The sequence below is a fragment of the Neopsephotus bourkii genome, unplaced genomic scaffold, assembly GCF_033783945.1.
Source record: "Neopsephotus bourkii isolate Nb327-2 ecotype Australia unplaced genomic scaffold, CSIRO-AGI_Nbou_v1 NB_1132, whole genome shotgun sequence".
NCBI classification, from domain to species: domain Eukaryota; kingdom Metazoa; phylum Chordata; class Aves; order Psittaciformes; family Psittacidae; genus Neopsephotus; species Neopsephotus bourkii.
In genome coordinates, this window is record NW_026901618.1 from 177,667 (window position 1) to 198,514 (window position 20,848).

General features: G+C 39.5%; 1 protein-coding gene across 1 annotated transcript in view; it reads right to left on the reverse strand.

Annotated features, from left to right (window-relative positions):
• The window catches only part of STT3B (STT3 oligosaccharyltransferase complex catalytic subunit B), a 53,016-nt gene that overhangs the window by 5,801 nt on the left and 26,367 nt on the right, over positions 1-20,848 (reverse strand). The window contains exons 5-13 of the mRNA XM_061362629.1: positions 20,168-20,267; positions 15,610-15,708; positions 14,316-14,462; positions 10,505-10,553; positions 8,787-8,941; positions 6,825-7,036; positions 3,241-3,428; positions 2,583-2,754; positions 112-285 (exon numbers count right to left, since the gene is read on the reverse strand). Of these exons, the coding sequence (XP_061218613.1) occupies positions 112-285; positions 2,583-2,754; positions 3,241-3,428; positions 6,825-7,036; positions 8,787-8,941; positions 10,505-10,553; positions 14,316-14,462; positions 15,610-15,708; positions 20,168-20,267 (1,296 nt within the window). The remainder of the gene's footprint in view (positions 1-111; positions 286-2,582; positions 2,755-3,240; positions 3,429-6,824; positions 7,037-8,786; positions 8,942-10,504; positions 10,554-14,315; positions 14,463-15,609; positions 15,709-20,167; positions 20,268-20,848) is intronic.

The following is a 20,848-nucleotide window of genomic DNA, read 5'->3' on the forward strand; positions in this document are numbered from 1 at the left end:
GAAAGAAACTGGGCTACAGGCCTCTGCACTCCTACTGTTCTAGGGAAACAACCCATAACACGTTTTTTCAAATAAAACTGCAGTAAGTAGTAGAGATTGCCCTCCACTTACCCGAATATCTTTGGGATGTTCCCCCTCTGCTATTCTCACCATCCACAAGAACTTATTAATATCATCGCCAGAGTAGCCAATGACACCACCAAAAATAATCAAAACATAATCCACATCCAGGCTCCTCATGATCTCATATGCTGCTGACTCATTTGACGACATTGCCTTTCCCACCTGTACCACAGAAAAAATATCTTAAATACCTGCACAGCTGCCTATGAAACAGATCCACAGGTCAGTACCTGACAGACCACAGCCCAAGGATACATACTTGCCAACATCTCCATTCTAGAGAAAGAAAACTCAGTGCGAATATTTAGAAACTCAAAAGCCCAACCTGAACTGAAAATATTTTCTCCTCTGCAAGAGGAGTGCTGCCTGTTGAGTGTTTTGAGTCGAAAGTGTAATAAGGCTTTTCCTTTTGTGGCAAGCTTTTTCAAGCCATGACTGTATTGCCACAAACTTAAATGTGGCAGAAAATAACTAACTAAAAATTATTTTCAAAGCTGTAAACACAGCCAAACGTGAAATGTTAGTAACTTCTTGTTTTGTTTATTTTTTCCTGAGCTCCATCCTTCACTAACAACTCAGCCATGCAGCATGGTACATGGTAGCACTGAATTCAAGGTAAATTTACACACAGAAAATGTCAGAATAGAGACATCCTTAAGTTAAAAGCATAATACCGTTTTAGTCTTGAAACACTTTCCAAAGCTGTATCCAGAATCTCTTCCACACTGGTCACTTGGCACACTTAAAAGTTCACTTAGATAAGTAACTGGCTTCCAGTTCAGTAGTTCTGTTTGCTACTGAAGCTCTTGTACTTAAGGTGTTATAATATACTGATGTAGTAAAAGGAAGTAACTACAGTATAAATAATATTCCATCCAAATTGGTAACATTTAGTTATGAGTATAATTAGGAAACACTAAATTTAGGCTGCAATCTGCCAAAGCCAGTGAGAACCTCAGGTTGTTGGCCATTATCCTAATCAATGTGAAGTTACTTGGCAGATTTCCATTTCTGTGCAGGAAGAAGTTATCTGGACACGTCTCTGGGGCACGCCTCGTTTAGAGCATAAAAGTTCACGTATTTGCCACAATACACGTTTGTTGCTTGGGCCCTGCTTTATGGAGCATTCATTCTGAAATGGAACCTGACAGCACCAGCTGGAGAGAATTCTTTAAAGCCTGCTAATTGCTGCAATGTGCATGGTTACTGTGCCTAAGCAATAGAGATGACTCCCCCAGTTTCTCTGTTCACACACCTTGTCCTGCAGGGACACCCACAGATTGTAGGTTTAAATATAGTATGTGGAATTCTACCATGTGTAGAAGAGGAAGGCAGATAGAACTATCAGAGTTGGATCTCCATCGAAACATACTTAATGCTGTCAGGTCAACAACCAAAATAAGAAAAAAGTGCCTTACACAGGAAGGCTTGTTTAACAATATTAGCATCAGCAGTACAATTTACCAAGCTTGCTTTCAGCTGATGTGAGTTTTCTGCCCCTACAAAAGCATGTAAACGTGATCCCCCCTTCCACAACACATTTTTTCCAGGACTTTGTATTCTTCAAGCACAGATTGATTAATTTGTTGATTTGGAATGCTGCTTGTCTGCAGACCAAGTCAGTCTAACTATTGTACTAGCTGCTGACACAAGACAAACCAACCCTACTACATTCCTCAAGCCCTTCCACCATTCTGCCCATGCATCCCATTAATCTACCGGGAAGAAACAGCCACTGATGACTGATGTCACAGTGACACACCACCTAGAAAGACTGCAGCCCAACTACAATAATAGAGCATTTTTTTGTTTCTGGAAAAAGTTTAAGTTACCGAAGGTGGTGCCCCTGTAACCATAGGCAGTACTCATACCCTGCTTTAAGCACATGCACAAAGCTTAAACTTCCTGTTCAGAAGAGAAAGAAATTAGATGTTGGGTCTAACTGCAAATTTGAGAAGACAGAATGGCATCAAATCTGCAACACTTCCAAGATGCCTGAAAATTTTCTATTTCACGTGGCCAGCTTTCACATACTATTCCAAAATGCAGCCAGCAAAGACCTTATTGAACAGAAATGATCCCTATTTGAATAGTGCCAGTAAAGTAGTGGTACAAATAAGCTGTCGTAGCACTAATCACAAGGAGAATGGTTACATTAGCTTTTGTCTATCCTCCCACAACGAAAGAAGAGAAACCAAAGTGGAAGTCTTGAAAACTTTACAAGTAGACAAAATGGAAACTCCAAAAGCAAAATCAATCCCTTCCAGCCCCGAAAAAATTTATACTCGAGTTCTAGTAAATGTAAAAAAAAATTAGAGTTCCTTCCACCTCTGTGTTTCCCACTCTATGGAATTTTTCCTTAATGTAATACTGTTTATCAAGAAACATTTACAATTTCATACTTGACTGCAATTTAAACAGTTTGGTATTTTCACTCCATAGAAAACTGCCACCCTTACCAGGGCTATGTGGCTGTTGTTCCAAGTGTTGTTATCAACCAAGGTTGTCCGGTTAGCCATTCCTGCTATCTGATAGCCATAGTCCCACCATGACATCACTCTGGCGTGCTCGTCTGTGTTTTGTCTCAACCAGTAGTATGCTTCTCTGAAGTCATCTAGGATATTCCGAGTGCTGGAAAACAGTTAATTTTATTCACATCAGTACAAATACTAGCAACAAACTAACTGCACTATGACAAATACGGGCTCACAAATAAGGTTTTCTTATGCATCTGGCTCCTTCTGAGCAATTAAGTCACATGCAGTCGTAAGCTTGAACCCACTGACAGCTGAGCAGCCAGAAGCTAAACTACTTTTGAAGATGTGACTAAATGTATTTACTGCCATAAAAACATTTTCCCAGTTGACTTGAGCTTTTTTTAACCATCATCTCTATTGGCTTTGGATAGGATTATTTTTATGTATTAAAAGGTCCTTTCCAGCCCTAAGTGTTCTACAATTCTATGATTTACATTAAATATTCCAGAAGATGTATCTTTTTTAAAATTAGAGTATTAATTTTTTATTCAGGTGACAACTCTGCCATGATATAATAGGAAGAAGGCACAGCAAATTGCTAACGCAAAGGATTATTTGCAGACCTGTAGACCTTACTTACCCATCATGGTTATAGGAAGCGAGAACAACGCTGGGGCTGGAATATGCATTGCTAGTTACCCAGGTACAGTGAACAGCAAACATCATCAACAACATCAGCATCAGCATAGTAACAATGTTTTTGATATTGGGACCCAGTCCTTCTTCTGTTTTTTCCTGTTCAGATACATGTTTTCTCACTTTGCCTGCCTAAAGAAACACAAATACATCTGTTATGGTAACTGGCATCACCCCTGACAGGGGAACCTATGCCTTTTTCTTCACCACATGCACCCCATAAATGCTACAGGATACTAGAAAGCTAGCAACTTGTAGAAATGGGTAATTCCTTGAAAGCTTCTTTCAGAAGAAAAAAGCTCTATTATGTGAAGGTCAATGCATTACTTCCTTGGTTTGGCTGTATGCTGATGCCCTTTTACAGGGCAGGGTGGAAAACAGAAACGCACAGATATGTACTGTGAGGAAAAAGGAGAAACCCAAAGCTCATGCATGGTCAGGCTCAGTATAACAAAGCCTAAGAGGTAAAATAATCAGTAGCTAACAGCAGTTTCTTCATGATGAAGAGAGTATGCAAGTTTATGAATAGAAACACTTTTTCATAAAATACAGCACTCTTCAACTTCACCATGTCTTAAGAGAAAATCTGTGGGTGAGAATTAAGGGGCAGGCTGGCAGGGGCGATACTGTTGTGGGGGTCTGTTACAGGCCACCGGATCAGGGTGAGGAAGTTGACGAGGCCTTCTATAGGCAGCTGAGAACGGCCTCACAGTCACAGGCCGTGGTCGTCGTGGGGGATTTTAACTTCCCTGATGTTTGCTGGAAGGACTACTCGGCAACCCAGCCGCAGTCCAGGAGGTTCCTCCAGTGTATGGATGATAACTTCCTCATGCAAATGGTGGATGAGCCAACCAGGAGAGGTGCGCTGCTGGATCTCATCCTCACTAACAAGGAGGGTCTGGTTGAAGGACTGAAGGTTGAGGGCTGCCTTGGTTGCAGCGACCACGAGATGGTAGAATTCAGGATCTTGTGTGGTAGGGTCAGTAGAATAGCAAGTAGAATCGCAACCCTGGACTTTAGCAGGGCAAACTTTGGCCTCTTCAAGCGATTGCTAGGGGAAATCCCATGGGCTAGGCTGCTTGAAGGTAAAGGGGCCCAAGATAGTTGGTTGACGTTCAAGGACTGCTTTTTCTGAGCTCAAGATCGGAGCATCCCGACACGTAGGAAGTCAAGGAAGAGGGTCAGGAGACCTGCGTGGCTAAATAGGGAATTGCTCGGTATGCTCAAGTGGAAGAGGAGAGTTTACAGGTCATGGAAGGAAAGGCTGGCCACTTGGGAAGAATATAAGGCTGCTGCTAGAGGATGTAGGAAAGCTGCTAGGATGACTAAGGCCTCCTTGGAATTAAAGCTGGCGAGAGGGGTCAAGGACAGCAGAAAGAGCTTTTTCAAATACATGGCAGATAAAACTAACACCAGAGGCAATGTAGGCCCGCTGATGAACGGGGCGGGTGCCCTGGTGACAGAAGATACAGAGATGGCAGAGTTACTGAATGCCTTCTTTGTCTCTGTCTACTCTGCCGGAGGCAGTCCTGAAGAGCCCTGTACCGCTGAGACCTCTGATGAAGATAGGTCAACGGAGCGGTCTGCCTTAGTCGATGAGGAATGGGTTAACGACCAGTTGAGCAATCTGGACATCCATAAACCCATGGGTCCAGATGGGATGCACCCGCGGGTGCTGAGGGAACTGGCTGAGGTCATTGCTAGACCGCTCTCCATCATCTTTACCAAGTCTTGGGAAACGGGAGAGGTGCCTGAGGACTGGAGGAAAGCAAATGTCACTCCTGTCTTCAAAAAGGGCAAGAAGGAGGACCCGGGTAACTATAGACCGGTTAGCCTCACCTCCATTCCTGGGAAAGTGATGGAACACCTTATCCTTGGTGCCATCTTAAGGCATATCAAGGATAAGAGGGTTATGAGGGGCAGTCAACATGGCTTCACCAAGGGGAAGTCATGCTTGACCAATCTCGTAGCCTTTCATGAGGAAATAACACGGTGGATGGATGATGGCAGAGCGGTGGATGTGGACTACCTTGACTTCAGCAAAGCGTTTGACACGGTCTCCCACAGCATCCTTGCGGCTAAATTGAGGAAGTGTGGTCTGGATGATCGGGTAGTGAGGTGGACTGTGAACTGGCTGAAGGAGAGAAGCCAGAGAGTTGTAGTCTATGGGGCGGAGTCTAGTTGGAGGCCTGTATCTAGTGGAGTGCCTCAAGGGTCGGTACTGGGACCAGTATTATTTAATATATTCATCAACGATTTAGATGAGGGAATTGAGTGTACTATCAGCAAGTTTGCTGATGACACTAAGCTGGGAGGGGTGGCCGACACGCCAGAAGGCTGTGCTGCCATCCAGCAAGACCTGGACAGGCTGGAGAGTTGGGCGGGGAATAACTTGATGAAATATAACAAGGGAAAGTGTAGAGTCCTGCATCTGGGCAGGAACAACCCCAGGTTCCAGTATAGATTGGGGAACGACCTCTTAGAGAGCAGTGTAGGGGAGAGGGACCTGGGGGTCCTGGTGGACGACAGGATGACCATGAGCCGACACTGTGCCCTTGTGGCCAAGAAGGCCAATGGCATCCTGGGGTGTATTAGAAGGGGGGTGGTTAGTAGGTCGAGAGAGGTTCTCCTTCCCCTCTACTCAGCCCTGGTGAGACCTCATCTGGAATATTGTGTCCAGTTCTGGGCCCCAGTTTAAGAAGGACAGGGACCTGCTGGAGAGAGTCCAGCAGAGGGCAACTAAGATGATTAAGGGAGTGGAGCATCTCCCTTATGAGGAAAGACTGAGGGAGCTGGGTCTCTATAGTTTGGAGAAGAGGAGATTGAGGGGTGACCTTATTAGTGTATATAAATATATAAAGGGGGAGTGTCAGGAGGATGGAGCCAGGCTCTTCTCAGTGGCAAACAATGAAAGGACAAGGGGAAATGGGTATAAATTGGAACACAAGAGGTTCCACTTAAACCTGAGAAGAAGCTTCTTCTCAGTGAGGGTGACGGAACACTGGAACAGGGTGCCCAGGGAGGTTGCAGAATCTCCTTCTTTGGAGACATTCAAAGCCCACGTGGACACGTTCCTGTGTAACCTTATGTAGGTGTTCCTGCTCCGGCAGGGGGATTGGACTAGATGATCTTTTGAGGTCCCTTCCAATCTCTAACATACTGTGATACTGTGAAATACAAGAGGGAAATATTCAGTGAGTAAGAACTGCTATATCTAGTTAAGGAGAGTGAGTAACTGTCTTGTCGTTGCTCCTATAGGAAGTTGGGTCAACCTTGTACAACGCCTTTAAGCTCATCACTGATCAAGCTGGGAGGAGCCACTTCTACACTGACACAGATGTTTTTTCAGGACATTAGTTACACCTTATTTAATAACATCAGTACTTGCTCTGAATTTGAATGCTAGTGCTTCAAACCTTTAGTGGCATTTAAAATATTCTGACCAAAGACCGGGGGGGGGGGGGAGGGGGGGGAAGTAGTAAAAAGCAAGCTGTTTTCTGACTTCTAACTTTTGTTCCATCCACTCACCTTATCATACAAGTTGCCAGGATTCCTTTTGTCATCCTCATCACTGCTGTCCTCTATTGGTGGATTTTCCCTCTTCATATCATCACCCAAATATCTCTCAAAGACATTGGAGAAAGCAATTGCAGACAGCATACAGACCACTGGAGTCAAAGTGAGCATCAGCCGAACCATCACACCAGCAAAGTAAACAGCGCTGATTGCATACAGAGCAACTGTGAAGAAACAAATCTACTGATGACATTTAGAAAATAACACTCTCAATGCACACGCACATGCTCTCCATAAAACTACTTCTGGAGTGGGCTGAGCATCTGTGTGTACAGACTTGAGTACACATCTTGCATTTCATGGCTTTTTAAATGTACAGATAGAGTTCAATTTACGTTTATCCCTTTTAAACCTCAAATCCTTCTTGAAGTTCATCTTGAGAACTGTTAACAATACACAACCCCATTTCCATATTCATTAACAATGTGTCAGAAGATACATTATTAGTGAAATTTAATAGCACACACCAAAATTACTACTGGAAGAACAGGTAGCTTCATTTGATTAAAAATGTCAAGTAGCTCTAGACGAAGCAAGTTATTGGAACTCAAAAAACAAAAGAAAGTGTTAGAATTTCTTGTAAATATCAAATACTAATTTAAGTCAGATATATTGGTGGACAAATTGGGGGCTTGTCTACATTATAATTCCATACAGACAAAGAATACAATATTGTGAGCCCTATTCTGAATGATACTATCTCTGCTCTGTGGCTCCCCTTCACCCTCCAAATAAGATTTTCAGAGTAATAGAGAACATTCAGAACACTTTTCTTAAGAAGGAAAAAAAAAGCCCCCCCCAAAAAAATAAACAAGCAAACCTGTATACACTGGTCAGGAATATGTATCATTCAAATAGTAGTGGTTATTCCTTGTCTGATACAGTTTAACAATACACTTTTGTGAAAGACTTGGCATGGAAACCAAAGGACACTGCTTTTTACTAGATTACATTACATAAATATTTTTTACTTTATAGTGAAGTAGTATGGCTCTCCATTCTCATTCATAGATCTCTTTATGCTGACTTAAATGGACGATGCAGCAGTAGGAGGCTGGCAGTGAGTCGCCCAGCACTAGTCTTGACAAGGAGACATTGTAAGCCACAGAGTGCAGAATGCTCCAGTCACTGGATTTAACTCTGTAAACATTCCCACTGCCCACATACCTCTTAGGTAATCTTAAGAGGCAGCTGTATTAGTCTGGAGCCTCCTGGCCCTGTAAAAGCCCAAGGCCTGTGTGTTCTTCACTGCTCCATACGGGCTACAAATCCAAATCACATCCCTACAAGCCTCATTCATAATCTTAAAAAGTCTGGTTTTACAGTACAGCTTTGTAGAAACAAGGAATTTGCTGTCAGTGACAAAGGGAGACCCCACACCTCTTGCTTAGGCTTGTGCCCTATCTAGCACTTGTTCCACAGCAAGTGATTCCATTCTTTAAGATAGCAAAAAATCTGGAAAGAAAAGGCATTTGGAATTATTATCTGTACAGGGATGCGTGCCAGACACCCATGGAAGGGCTGGCTGCCTTGCAGCCTGTGTAGGATAGGGACCTTCCCTTTGCACTGAGGTGTTCATCTGGCTGAACTGTGCTGTGGCACCATAGCCAGATGCACGTTTTGAAGAACAGCATGTGGAAGAGCATGCAGCTCCAGCTGCAGAACAGAACCATACCAACAAATACCTTGATCCCACCTCCTGGGATGACACTTCATCCATTTCACCCATCCATTTCACCCATCTCAGCATTTTTATAAATGGTTTTAAATACTATTGGGTGCAGATAACTTTCAATCATCATCTTTAAGCACACCACTTAGAACAAGCCATGTACCAGCTCTGCACAAATACAACACAGAATCAAGCTGAAGGCAAGATTTTTTCAAAGCAATTTTTAAAACATTTTCTCTTACCAAAGACTCTTTCATCATTGATGTTTTTGATACAGAACCACAGCCCTGCTGGGAAAGTACACACGAGAATATGCAGATCAAAAAAGAAGGAAACCCATGTTGTAGGCTGATGCTCAGACACAGAGGCAATGATCGGGATGTGAATTTTCGCATACCTTTTTTAAAAAAAATTCAGTTCAAATTATTTTGAAAAGATAAAATTATTAAAACTTGTAAACATTAGGAATTCTGAAAATCATTCCAAAGGAAGCATTTCAAGTTAAAATGGCAAGTGCTCTATTCAGCAGAAATCTGATAAAACTTCCCCAGGTCTTACTCTATTTAGGAAGTATTTGGTGTACAGGGTTATTTAAACACCAATATAAAAGATTATTTCCATACTACTTAAGACAGTGAAAAATATGGCTGTTTATTACAGCTAAATATGAAGCCAAATTCACCAGAATGATAACAGGCAAGTAGGGAGGTTGCATCATTACATTTTGAAGAGATAATCATCCATGCCAGGAAGTATCCCAGATTTTCAATACTGTATTTCAAAAATTCTCCTCTACACAGAATACCTTTATATTATTAGTACAGAAAGTTCAGTATTTAATACCAGACCAGCTACAGTGTGTGAAGCCCCACATTCTTTCAGATGCTGGGAAAAAAAAAATAATAATCAGGCCTTGTCTACACTTGCAAACATGTATCAGCTAAACAACACGTCAAATACTCAGTGCAGACAAGGACAAAACTGTGTTCTATATTAAAGACATACATATAGACCTATTCTGAGGTGCTACATGATGGAATGGTGAGGTATCGAGCATATATCCTTGTCTTCACTGAGATCTAGTTCTCATTCAAAACTGCATTGTAAGTTTTAACACAATCTGGTTTTCTAATGTAGACAAGCCCTCAAAAGTTTAATGCTTTTATATATATATATATATATATATGCATATATATATAGACACTTCTTTACTGATATCTATTCTACTACATGTATTACAGACTTGGTACAGAATCCTACATGAGCTGGACTTTTCTTTGAAAAAAATCAAAACTGCAGAAGTTTGTATCCCTTCTTTTAATTATTAAGTCTAGCCATTGAATTTCACCTTAAATATACTTATCTGAGAAAAACATCTTCAGTTTTATTCAGTTTTATCACCTGGCTGGCTAAAGAATCCAACATTGGACTTTTAAAGGTTAACTAAATCAAAAGATTAACTAACATGGGTTTTTACCTATGAAACCACATAAATAAACCAGAATTGGTCAGAGTAGACATCTGTATACACAAACCAAATGTCTGAACATAATAACCAGGCAACATGCAAGGTATGTGCAACATCATTGTGATTTTGTGCAATGCTGTGCAATGAAAATAGTTTCAGTTTAAGGCTCTTAATAGATTTTAAATGTGTCCTCAAGTGCTGGTAAAGCTTCTGGTTATTTTATGCTGAGAAGCACTACAATTCTCTATAGAAAAACATACAGTACATATTCAAAGACTGCCGAAGAAGCAAGAACCCTAACAAATTAGTGAAGTGGTGGCAAAGATCATGAAACAGGTACTACAAATACCCTTTAGATAACTGACTAAAGACCGCTATAGTCTCCTTGACTGAAATACTAAATTGATTTGAGGATGAGGAAAGCAAAATATCACTAATTTTCAGTAGAATTCTATTGATATCTAAATCCTTATATCCTTTATGCTTACTTACCCAGTGTCCCACAGTGAATAAAATCTGCCACTCCAGGGAGCAATATAACCTGAAAAAGAGAAGAGAAAGAAACCCTCTTGCTGCCTAGGTACTTAAATGCAGTAATTTTTACTACTACCTCAAATTACAGCACAAACCCAAAGAAATTTCACTGACCTTGTAACATATGTGAACCAGACCTACTGCATTAGGGAGGCTATAAAGTCGACCAACTGCAAAGCTAGTTTTGGAACACACTCTTACATTCTACACGTTGAGTACGAAGATACGCACACCTCAAAAATCAATGCAATACAATAATAAATAAAATACTTCTCAAGAAATATGACAGATAGCAACCTATACTATGTAAAGAAGTATAAGAAAACATCATCAGTGAGAAAGTATTTAACTTTTCTGAAATGCCTGAGCAGGAAACTGGGAACGATCTATAGCCAAAACACTAATACTCAATGAAACATTGGTTTCCTATTGTTTTTCTACTAGTGGATATACATGCGATATGAAATACAAAACTGCTACTAGGCGTGCTGGTAAGATTTACATATTTATTTAAAAAAACAAGACTTCCAGATACTTGAGTATCGTAAGATGAAAATAAACAGTATCGTTATCAGGAGGAAAATAAAAATTACTATTAAAAGTTATTAATAAGATTAATCTTAAATTTTACTTCCACTTCCCTTGCAGCTGTTTCAGCTCCCTCTGAAGACATACACACAAGTGGAAATAAAAAAAGTTAAAACCTTTTACTGATTATGCAAACCTTTGTTCATGACACAGCAAGTCTTCCCCCTATCTGGTATTTAAAATTAGTATAATCCAACTGAAGGTTTTAGTTTAGTATCTAGTTTAGACATTTAAATATTATGGTTTATGTTCACAGCAAGACATTACTTTTCCCTTCAGTCTTCTGGAAGTGAAGCTTGCTCCCAAACCACAGCATGCACAAAAAGCTGCCAGCTGATGGGGAACTACAAGTTACGGTCTTCTCTGGAGGTATCCAAACCATGAGATTAAATAGCATTCATCTGAGAGTACTGAAAGAGTTTGCCAATAGGACAGCTACCAACCATCTTTACCAGGGTGATAAGGGAGGCCCCTGGGGCCTGGAAAATGACAAATGCTACACCTCTAGGATAGGCAAGGAGGAACATGAAACAGCAGGCCAGTAACTTGAGTCCCTAAAAAGATCATGGAGCACAGCCTCCTGAAATACAGTATTAAATGCTTTTTGAACCATTTTTCCCCAGTTCTGAATTATAAGTTGAAGAAGCATGGGCTGGACAGGCAGACCATTTGATATGCTGAATACTGAATGTCCTGACAACCTCAGAGTAATACTCAGTGGATCAGGAGAGTCCAGCTGGTAGCTAGTAAAAACATCCCAAACAGTAAAACATACTCAATTGAAAAGAATGTCTGACATGCCTCATGGCAGACAGGACTTTGATCCAGAACCTCAAACCCTCATTCCAGGTGTTGCACCTGGGATACAGAGTCTGGATGTGGGCACCCTTCTCTATTAAGAAAATTGAATCATAGAAGAGTTAGGGTTGGAAAAGACCTTAAGATCATCAAGTTCCAACCCCCCTGCCATGGGCAGGGACACCTCGCTCTAAACTGTATCACCCAAGGCCTCATCCAACCTGGCCTTGAACACTGCCAGGGATGGAGCATTCACAACCTCCCGGGGCAACCCATTCCAGTGCCTCACCACCCTAACAGAAAAGAATTTCCTCCTTATATCCAATCTAAACTTCACCTGTTTAAGTTTTAGTATTAGATATGGTCACAATCTCAAATCACACACATACCAGAAGCTAACAAGATTTGTTCCATCTGGTGAAGCAGTGATACTGTTCAGTGAATTTCAGAAGTTGAAATCAACACTTCCTAAGAACTACAACACACTGCTGCACACTGAGATTAGAAGCCGAATTTTGTTTTGCTATGCCAGTCTGAAAACTTTTACTAGGTATAGTAGGACTTGCTCATATGTATTGAAAAGCAAATCATAAACCATCAGGCTTTGCAAAACGTGCAAACAAATGGGATCTGTTAAGTACTTTCGGAACAATAGTATCACAACCAACAAAAATGAAACTGCTATTAAACAGTCCAAAATGTTAAAACAACTAACACAAAAAAAATTTAGACCAGAAACACTGGTAAAAAGAAGTACAAGAAAAAAGTCAGTTAAAATAAAAACAAGTATGCCTCAAGAATTCTTTTTTCCTAAATAAAACTCAGAAAACTGAACAGTATTTGGGTATAGTCTATGGGGCGGAGTCTAGTTGGAGGCCTGTATCTAGTGGAGTGCCTCAAGGGTCGGTACTGGGACCAGTATTATTTAATATATTCATCAATGATTTAGATGAGGGAATTGAGTGTACTATCAGCAAGTTTGCTGATGACACTAAGCTGGGAGGAGTGGCCGACACGCCAGAAGGCTGTGCTGCCATTCAGCGAGACCTGGACAGGCTGGAGAGTTGGGCGGGGAATAACTTGATGAAATATAACAAGGGAAAGTGTAGAGTCCTGCATCTGGGCAGGAACAACCCCAGGTTCCAGTATAGATTGGGGAACGACCTGTTAGAGAGCAGTGTAGGGGAGAGGGACCTGGGGGTCCTGGTGGACGACAGGGTGACCATGAGCCGACACTGTGCCCTTGTGGCCAAGAAGGCCAATGGCATCCTGGGGTGTATTAGAAGGGGGGTGGTTAGTAGGTCGAGAGAGGTTCTCCTTCCCCTCTACTCAGCCCTGGTGAGACCTCATCTGGAATATTGTGTCCAGTTCTGGGCCCCAGTTTAAGAAGGACAGGGACCTGCTGGAGAGAGTCCAGCGCAGGGCAACTAAGATGATTAAGGGAGTGGAGCATCTCCCTTATGAGGAAAGACTGAGGGAGCTGGGTCTCTATAGTTTGGAGAAGAGGAGATTGAGGGGTGACCTTATTAGTGTATATAAATATATAAAGGGGGAGTGTCAGGAGGATGGAGCCAGGCTCTTCTCAGTGGCAAACAATGAAAGGACAAGGGGAAATGGGTACAAATTGGAACACAAGAGGTTCCACTTAAACCTGAGAAGAAGCTTCTTCTCAGTGAGGGTGACGGAACACTGGAACAGGGTGCCCAGGGAGGTTGTGGAATCTCCTTCTTTGGAGACATTCAAAACCCGCCTGGACACGTTCCTGTGTAACCTTATGTAGGTGTTCCTGCTCCGGCAGGGGGATTGGACTAGATGATCTTTTGAGGTCCCTTCCAATCTCTAACATACTGTGATACTGTGATAATACTAAGATAATTCAATTTAAATCAAAGAGAAGTCAATTTTAGAAGGGTATCACATAGCTAGAAAAATAAGACTGCTTTTTTATTTTTCCCCATCAGGGGAAGGAAGTATGGTGTTTGACCACCAAGGAAGCATATCACAGAATCAGAAGGTGGGAATGAGTCACTTGGGAATGGCAGCCATACAAAGACAAGCTTTTTCTTCTGAGATTGGGTAGAACTGGCTTAAAGACTGGAGGATGACCCAGAGAAATTAAGTAGATTTTACAGATTAATTGTAGTCCTACAGGCATCAGACTCAAGTATTCAGTAAGCAAACTGACTCTGACCATCAACATTATTCAGAATAGATTAACTATAGGTATCTTCATAATACACTTTGGCTATAGCTCCTCCCCTACTCTGACTTCTTACATCATTACATGGATTGTTGATAAACCCAAAATATTGGAATGATGTTACAAAGTGTTTTTCAGTTGGTTGTTTGTTGGTTGGGTGGGGTTTTTACCTGTTTTATTTACCTGTGTATGTCAAATAGATGACACTCAGGAATACAATACCAGCAGCTAATGAGACACCCAAGAAGAACAATGTCTGAAATTCCTGCTTTGTTAATCTGTCTCTCAGATACTGCAAAAATGCATAGGCCTGCAGCAGTGCAAAAACACCTAAAGAGAGAGGAAAGTTTTTGTTTAAACTTAAGGTACATCCTCAAATCTAAAAACTAGTATAAAATCACTTTCTGAAAAAAAACCCCAACTTTCTTGCAATGACAGAAACTTGCAATGAGAGAAAATACTCTCCGAAACATACTTTGCTTGTTATATCAAGAGCTCCAATACCCACCACCTCTTTGTTCCCAAATTAAATAGGGGTAGGTGACAGAAGAAAGAAAATAGAACTCAAGTGTACGGTGTTTCTTCATTTTGACAACAAATTTGAGGTATGCAATGTTGAAATTCACTAGTTCTGAACTCCTAGAGAAAAACACCAACTCTATTCACTAAATAAATGTAAAATCATTCAGACGCAAAAAATAGTTTGATAAGCTTTACTTTTTCTATTATATTCAGATTCCGGGGGGGGGGTGAGGGGGGGCAGGGGGAATCTCCATTTTTACAAATAGTTTCTGCTAAATTTTAATGATTTTCCAGTTACTGTCCCAAATACATTTTGGTAAGTGACTACACATAAAAAACCTGAAGAATCTAACAAACTCAACTATAACACACAATGTATGCAGTTAAACATAAAACTATCAGTCTCAGCAGAGATTACTGCTGTCAAGAACTCAGGATGTCTATTAACAACTATTGAGAAATCACCTTAAAGAAAGAAAAAAAAAATCAAGTTTGAAATTAGTTATTTAAAAATCAGTCTCCTGATTAGTAACTGAAGTCATTCATATTTAACCTACTTTGAAAAAATACAAACCCTATCAACTCTAAAACCAAATTGCTCAGTAAAAGCTGTGTTTACCAATGAGGAATGCTTTCCAGTGCTTGAAGGCAACATTATATTGCAAAACAGCAGAGATTACCAATGTGTAAAGTAAGTGCTTGTCAGGATGTGTAACTGATCCTGCATTATAGAGGCATTTTACTTCCATTAACTCACACAAAGAAGGATAATGTGAGAATTGGAAAGAAAACTTCCTTGCAGACACTAAACTGTACCTCTTTTTAACAGTTTGATTTGCTAGTATGTGTTCTTTCTAATACAAAGAAACAAAGCCGCGTGGGCTTGAGGTTTTCTTGTGCCTTAGCATGACAGCACACAACAGGCTGTTTGGAAGCAGGCATTGAATTTTCTTACCTGCAGCTGCCATGTGTTCACTTGTTCTAATTGGCTGGAATCCCACAAAAGGTATCTGCATCGATAATATTAACCCCACAATGTAGAAAGTGCTATATGCTAGGAAAAAAAAAACAGTGAGGGGAGGAAGACAAAAGTGGGAAGAAAATGAATCCATGTATTTTGAAATGCATTGGTTTCATAGTACAGTCCATCCTCCCACCAACTTCAGTGACGCTGAAACAGAATTGTATAATTCTAAATATGTCAGCCACGCTAATTCCTTTTTTCCTCCTTTGACTAGAAGAAACCTGTCTACTGCACACAATTTTAGAGGAAGCAGTAAAATATTGCTCCTAATTCCACTGTTTTGTCTCCTCCAAGGGAAACAAACCATCTACCTAAGATGTTCAAGCTTGGAAGTAGTTTTCTCTTCCCATCGTATTTCGAGGATCATGGATGGGAAAGAGGTCTCGGATAATAAGTAACTAAAGAAATATTTTATATGAGGAGAACTCAAAGAAGCAAAACCTCTTGAGAGTCCATACCTATTTAGAAAATGCAAGAAAGTATACTTCTTTATTTAATATGAAAGCAAATGCATGCCAAGAAACTGAAAAGCACTAGAATTAAAAATTAATTTTAAGCATACTTATTAATTGATTTGTATCAACCATGGAGATGCATAACCCTCCAAAACGTAGAGAAGAACACTATTAATATTAATATCATGAATTATTATTATCCATGCACTAAGATTCATATACTTTCTTTTGACAGGGTTTTGGTTCTCAGTATTCCAGGAGGAAGAAGAGAGAAATACCAGTTCTGAACAGCCATGAGTCCGATTACATTTAAAGTAACAAGCCACCTTAAAAGTCCAAATGAAGTTTTTGTTCTTTCAGTGGCAAATGGTAAAAATCCACCTCCCAGATTTTGAAATGCTCCTACAAATTGTAAACCATTGTCTTTGTTATGGCCTTGATCCTATTAAGAGATTCCTGTTCTCATACAATCCTTTGCTAACCTCCATGAGAACAGGTTTGGGGAGTGCACCATTTACCAGTGGTATTGTTTCCGTACCACCTGTGTGGTGTCTCTGGGGGATTATGCTCCCAGGGTACTGTATTTCCAAAAGTCATAGAAGTGACTGTGATGATACTTCCAACCACTTCTTGTCTTCTCTGGTGTATTTTTTCAAGCATCTCTATTGCATTACTTGGCCTACCTACTGATACATGCTCCCTTATGTCACTGAAATACATTTTTACTGTAGGAAGCTCAGTTTTTGAAGAATTAATTACAACATAAATAATTTACTCTACGATGAAAATGTTACAACACTGCCATCCTGTGGAAGTTCAATGATTGGCATAAATCATTACATTTCACATTTGCTAGTAAATCACCATTTTTAAGCCTGGTCCTGCAACTGTTATATTTTCTATGACCACTTTCCCTGTGTCCCCTCTTCCCTTACTCCCACTTCCTTCAAACAGCTATCACATCTGTCTGCCTGGTGTTGAAAAAAGTGGCAATTTACACAGTAACAATTTTTTTCTAGGAACTTTGATACATCAAGGTGATACATTATCATAAACTTTCCATGTTTCTTCATGTTCTACTGGTTGTACAGTCTTTGCAAAACCAAGAAGTTAGTTTTGATTTCTGCAAGCTTCTCCTATGGATATAACTTGCACTAGGTCAGGAACAAAAATATTCTGACCTTCTGTGGATAAACTCATTTCACAAACAATTTTAGTTGCTGTACACTGCACAAATACAGGAAGAACCAACTGAAAAACTTCTCCAGAGAGTACGATCAAATATTTAACTGCATACTTTCAATTAATGCATTGCAATCATCAGAAATAAACACCATCTTAAGTTTTACAGCTGAAGTAGCTGATATAAATATTATTTTATATTATTATGCTCATTATTTAAATGATTAAATCCAAGACACAGAACTAGGAATTACAGAAATTAAGTTTTTAATTCTGGAAGATCCCTAAGTGTTTTGCTATTAAATGTTCAGAAAGTACACAGAACTTAAATGTAGAGGAAAAAAAAATCAAGTTGAAGTGAAACTACCAAATTTCTCAAGCGTTCAAGCATGACTGAAATCTGTATCAGTACCTTTCCAAATGTAAAACCATTTATTTTTTTAAACATATGATAAACTGCATGAGAAACTCTAAATACAATAATAGAAAACAGTATTGATGGTTCCTATATCTGAATAAAGAGGTTATTCTCCTATATAAGTGCTGCTAATACACTGGAATTACAAGGATTTGTTCTGAACTATTATACTAGTAATATCTGAATGAAAGATACTGACCACTGTCAAGACAGACAAGCAAACAAAAAGCACAGCTTAAGCTTTCAAATGTAGGTGGCATGATCACCTTTGATGCCAAGTGAGCCTGAAGCTACCTGGCTGATAAATTAACCTGCCTGCAAGTCATAAAATATTTTTAAATTGGGAAAAACTTTACGTTCTTGTAATTTTTTACACATTAAATGATTGTGAATTACACTGATCACGTCACATCAACCTTCCCTTTTGGTGTGTGAACACCCATGTGAAAAATAGTCCAGGAAACCATCACTATTTTTAAAAACTTGGTGCTGCAAAATATTATTCTCTACATTTACATTATTATGTTAGATTAAACATTCATCTGTAACAAACTCTAGGCTCATGCTAGCTTAAAGTAAAATTGAGCACTGATAGACATTAAAACCCCCCAAATTCTTGGTGATAATAACACGGATGCAGATTTTACTAGCTGCTGTCAGCTGACAGTAGTTTACAGAATTTTAAGCTGCACATTGGTAGTTTAATAATTATAAGACTGCTGCAGGCACATTTGAAATTGCGTTATCATAGGAACTCCAAAAATATCTTTATTCTCCCTATTTCTATGAGCTTTTGTAAACTATTCTCTCTGTTTGAATAGTTTGGAAGTCAAGCACACTTGAATGTCTCAGAAATGACTGAACATTCTTGCCTGTTCTACAAAAATATCCTGTTAAATCTAGAAACTACATACAAACGTGAGATGTACAGAGGTCTCTGTGTAAGGCTTCTCATGAAAGCTTAAGTTATGCCAGCAGTTGCAATGAAACAGCAGAGCAGCAACCACATTTTCATTCTGACAACTCTGCTGAAGTACATCTGCCTCACAGCTGAATGGCAGTAACATCTCAAAACACTGTAGCTATTTGCAAAACAAACCTCTGCCCAAACCTTTAATTCTTATGAACCTACAGTACTGTTTTCCCCAGATGAGTTCAAAGACTAGTTCATTAAAAGCTGAGAAAGCAAGAGTACTTATTCTTTATTGTTTGCTTAACACTTTGCTTCAGGAATTTATAATTAATATATTTCATTTTCTCTTGCCTAAATCATAGATACTGGACAATGAAAATATTTAATGATTTTAAAAGCAAGATAGATCATTTTCACCTTAAGCTATGAAGAAGTGGTCAATGAAGAATACTAACATAAAAAATTAAAGATGGATTAGAGCTTGTGCACCCCCCCCTTTTTTTTTAACAATTTCCATTTCTGAATTACATAAATAGCTTAACAAAGAAACATGAAATAAATATCTATAGTTTAGGTAACAAAAATATAAAACTGAAGTTGAGTAAATTGAGTAATTATTATAGTATATTGGTTCAATATATATGTAAACATAGTCATTTCTCTCGCAAGCATTAAAAAAAGCATTAACATCATTAAAAATACAAAGATAAAACAGCATTAAAATGGGCAATAAAAACATATTTACAAATATGAAATGCTCTGTGAGAGTACACCTGAATTCATACTACGTTCACAAAGTATCTATTGGAAAGATTTCACATTAGATAACCAAAAATGTTCTAGCTAACTTATAAACCTTTGAACACCTGAATTGCTTATTATTTATTTCATTCACACAACTACCCTATGCCCAACTGATTGGCTCTGTAAAAACAGACTTTTAAATGTCAGGCATATCAATTAAAAAGTTAGTCTCCTAAGAAACCCCAAGCTGACCCTTTACCAATAAAATCTTGAGGATTCACATGGAGTGGATACTCTTACAGTACTAAGGTTACATAAAACATACATGGCTGCTTAAATTTCCCTGTGTCTTTTCTCATATATGTCACAATATACTATATGTTTGCATCATTTCTGCTGCACAGCTTGTTAAAAGTAACGACAGTTTAACATACTGGGAAAAGGCAGAAATATGAAACACTGTTATGGACACATGCATAATAAGTATGATATACATTAGAAGGATTCTACAAATACCAAGCTATCCAATTAACTTTGTTTTCAGTGCACTACAAAGCAGAAAAATCAATTAGCAGCTACACATATGAAATTTTGGAAGTATATTTCTTAACTCCTTGTTTCCATATTGTAGAGAATAACTGTCTGTAACCAGTAATCAAATTAATAAAATGCAACCTGATGTGCAATTACTTAATTCCCACTTGACACAAAACACATCAGTATAATTAATTTCATATCTCATAAGTACCTGAGGACAGTCCAATGAACAAAACTTACCGATGTAGACCCTCCTGCTGTACCTCTGCATCAGCAACAGAACAAATACATGCAGTGGAATAAGGTTAATGATGAAAACATAACCACCCCATGCAGAGACCTACAAGAAATGGAACAGGAAATTAGGTCTGAAAATATCTGCATATTCTTAGTGTAGCCAATGTTGAATTTATACACCTTAATGGTCTAACAAGAAAACACAAACCCCATCTAGACAACCAGTCAGAACTACCAGTAATAACTCCGGGATCATTCTTAATATGTATTAAGAAAGAAAAAAAAAAACCACAACCAAAACCCAGCAAACAAACCAACAAACTACCCCTTCCCCCCCACCCCCCATCCACAAACAAACACTCCACATAGCAAAGACTTTTGAAATGGGCTGGTGGATTTTCAAGGCTATCCTTCCTGTACCTACTCCTCCTCCTCCCAGGCTAATCTGGTCATGCTAGCAAACAAGAATGTGATGCTGGGGGTTTTCCCCATGGTGAAGTCTGCAACACAAGACAGTGGTATGACTCCCACGGAGGATCCAAGATTTTCCTTTCACATACAAAGTTAGCACCATGCTCCGCACTTTTTGCTGGCGACAGGGAACAGTATCTGCAGCCACAGAGAAGAAAGAGAGCAAGGTGCACCTCTGGGAGCAGACCAACTGGAGCAAAGGAGTCAATGCAT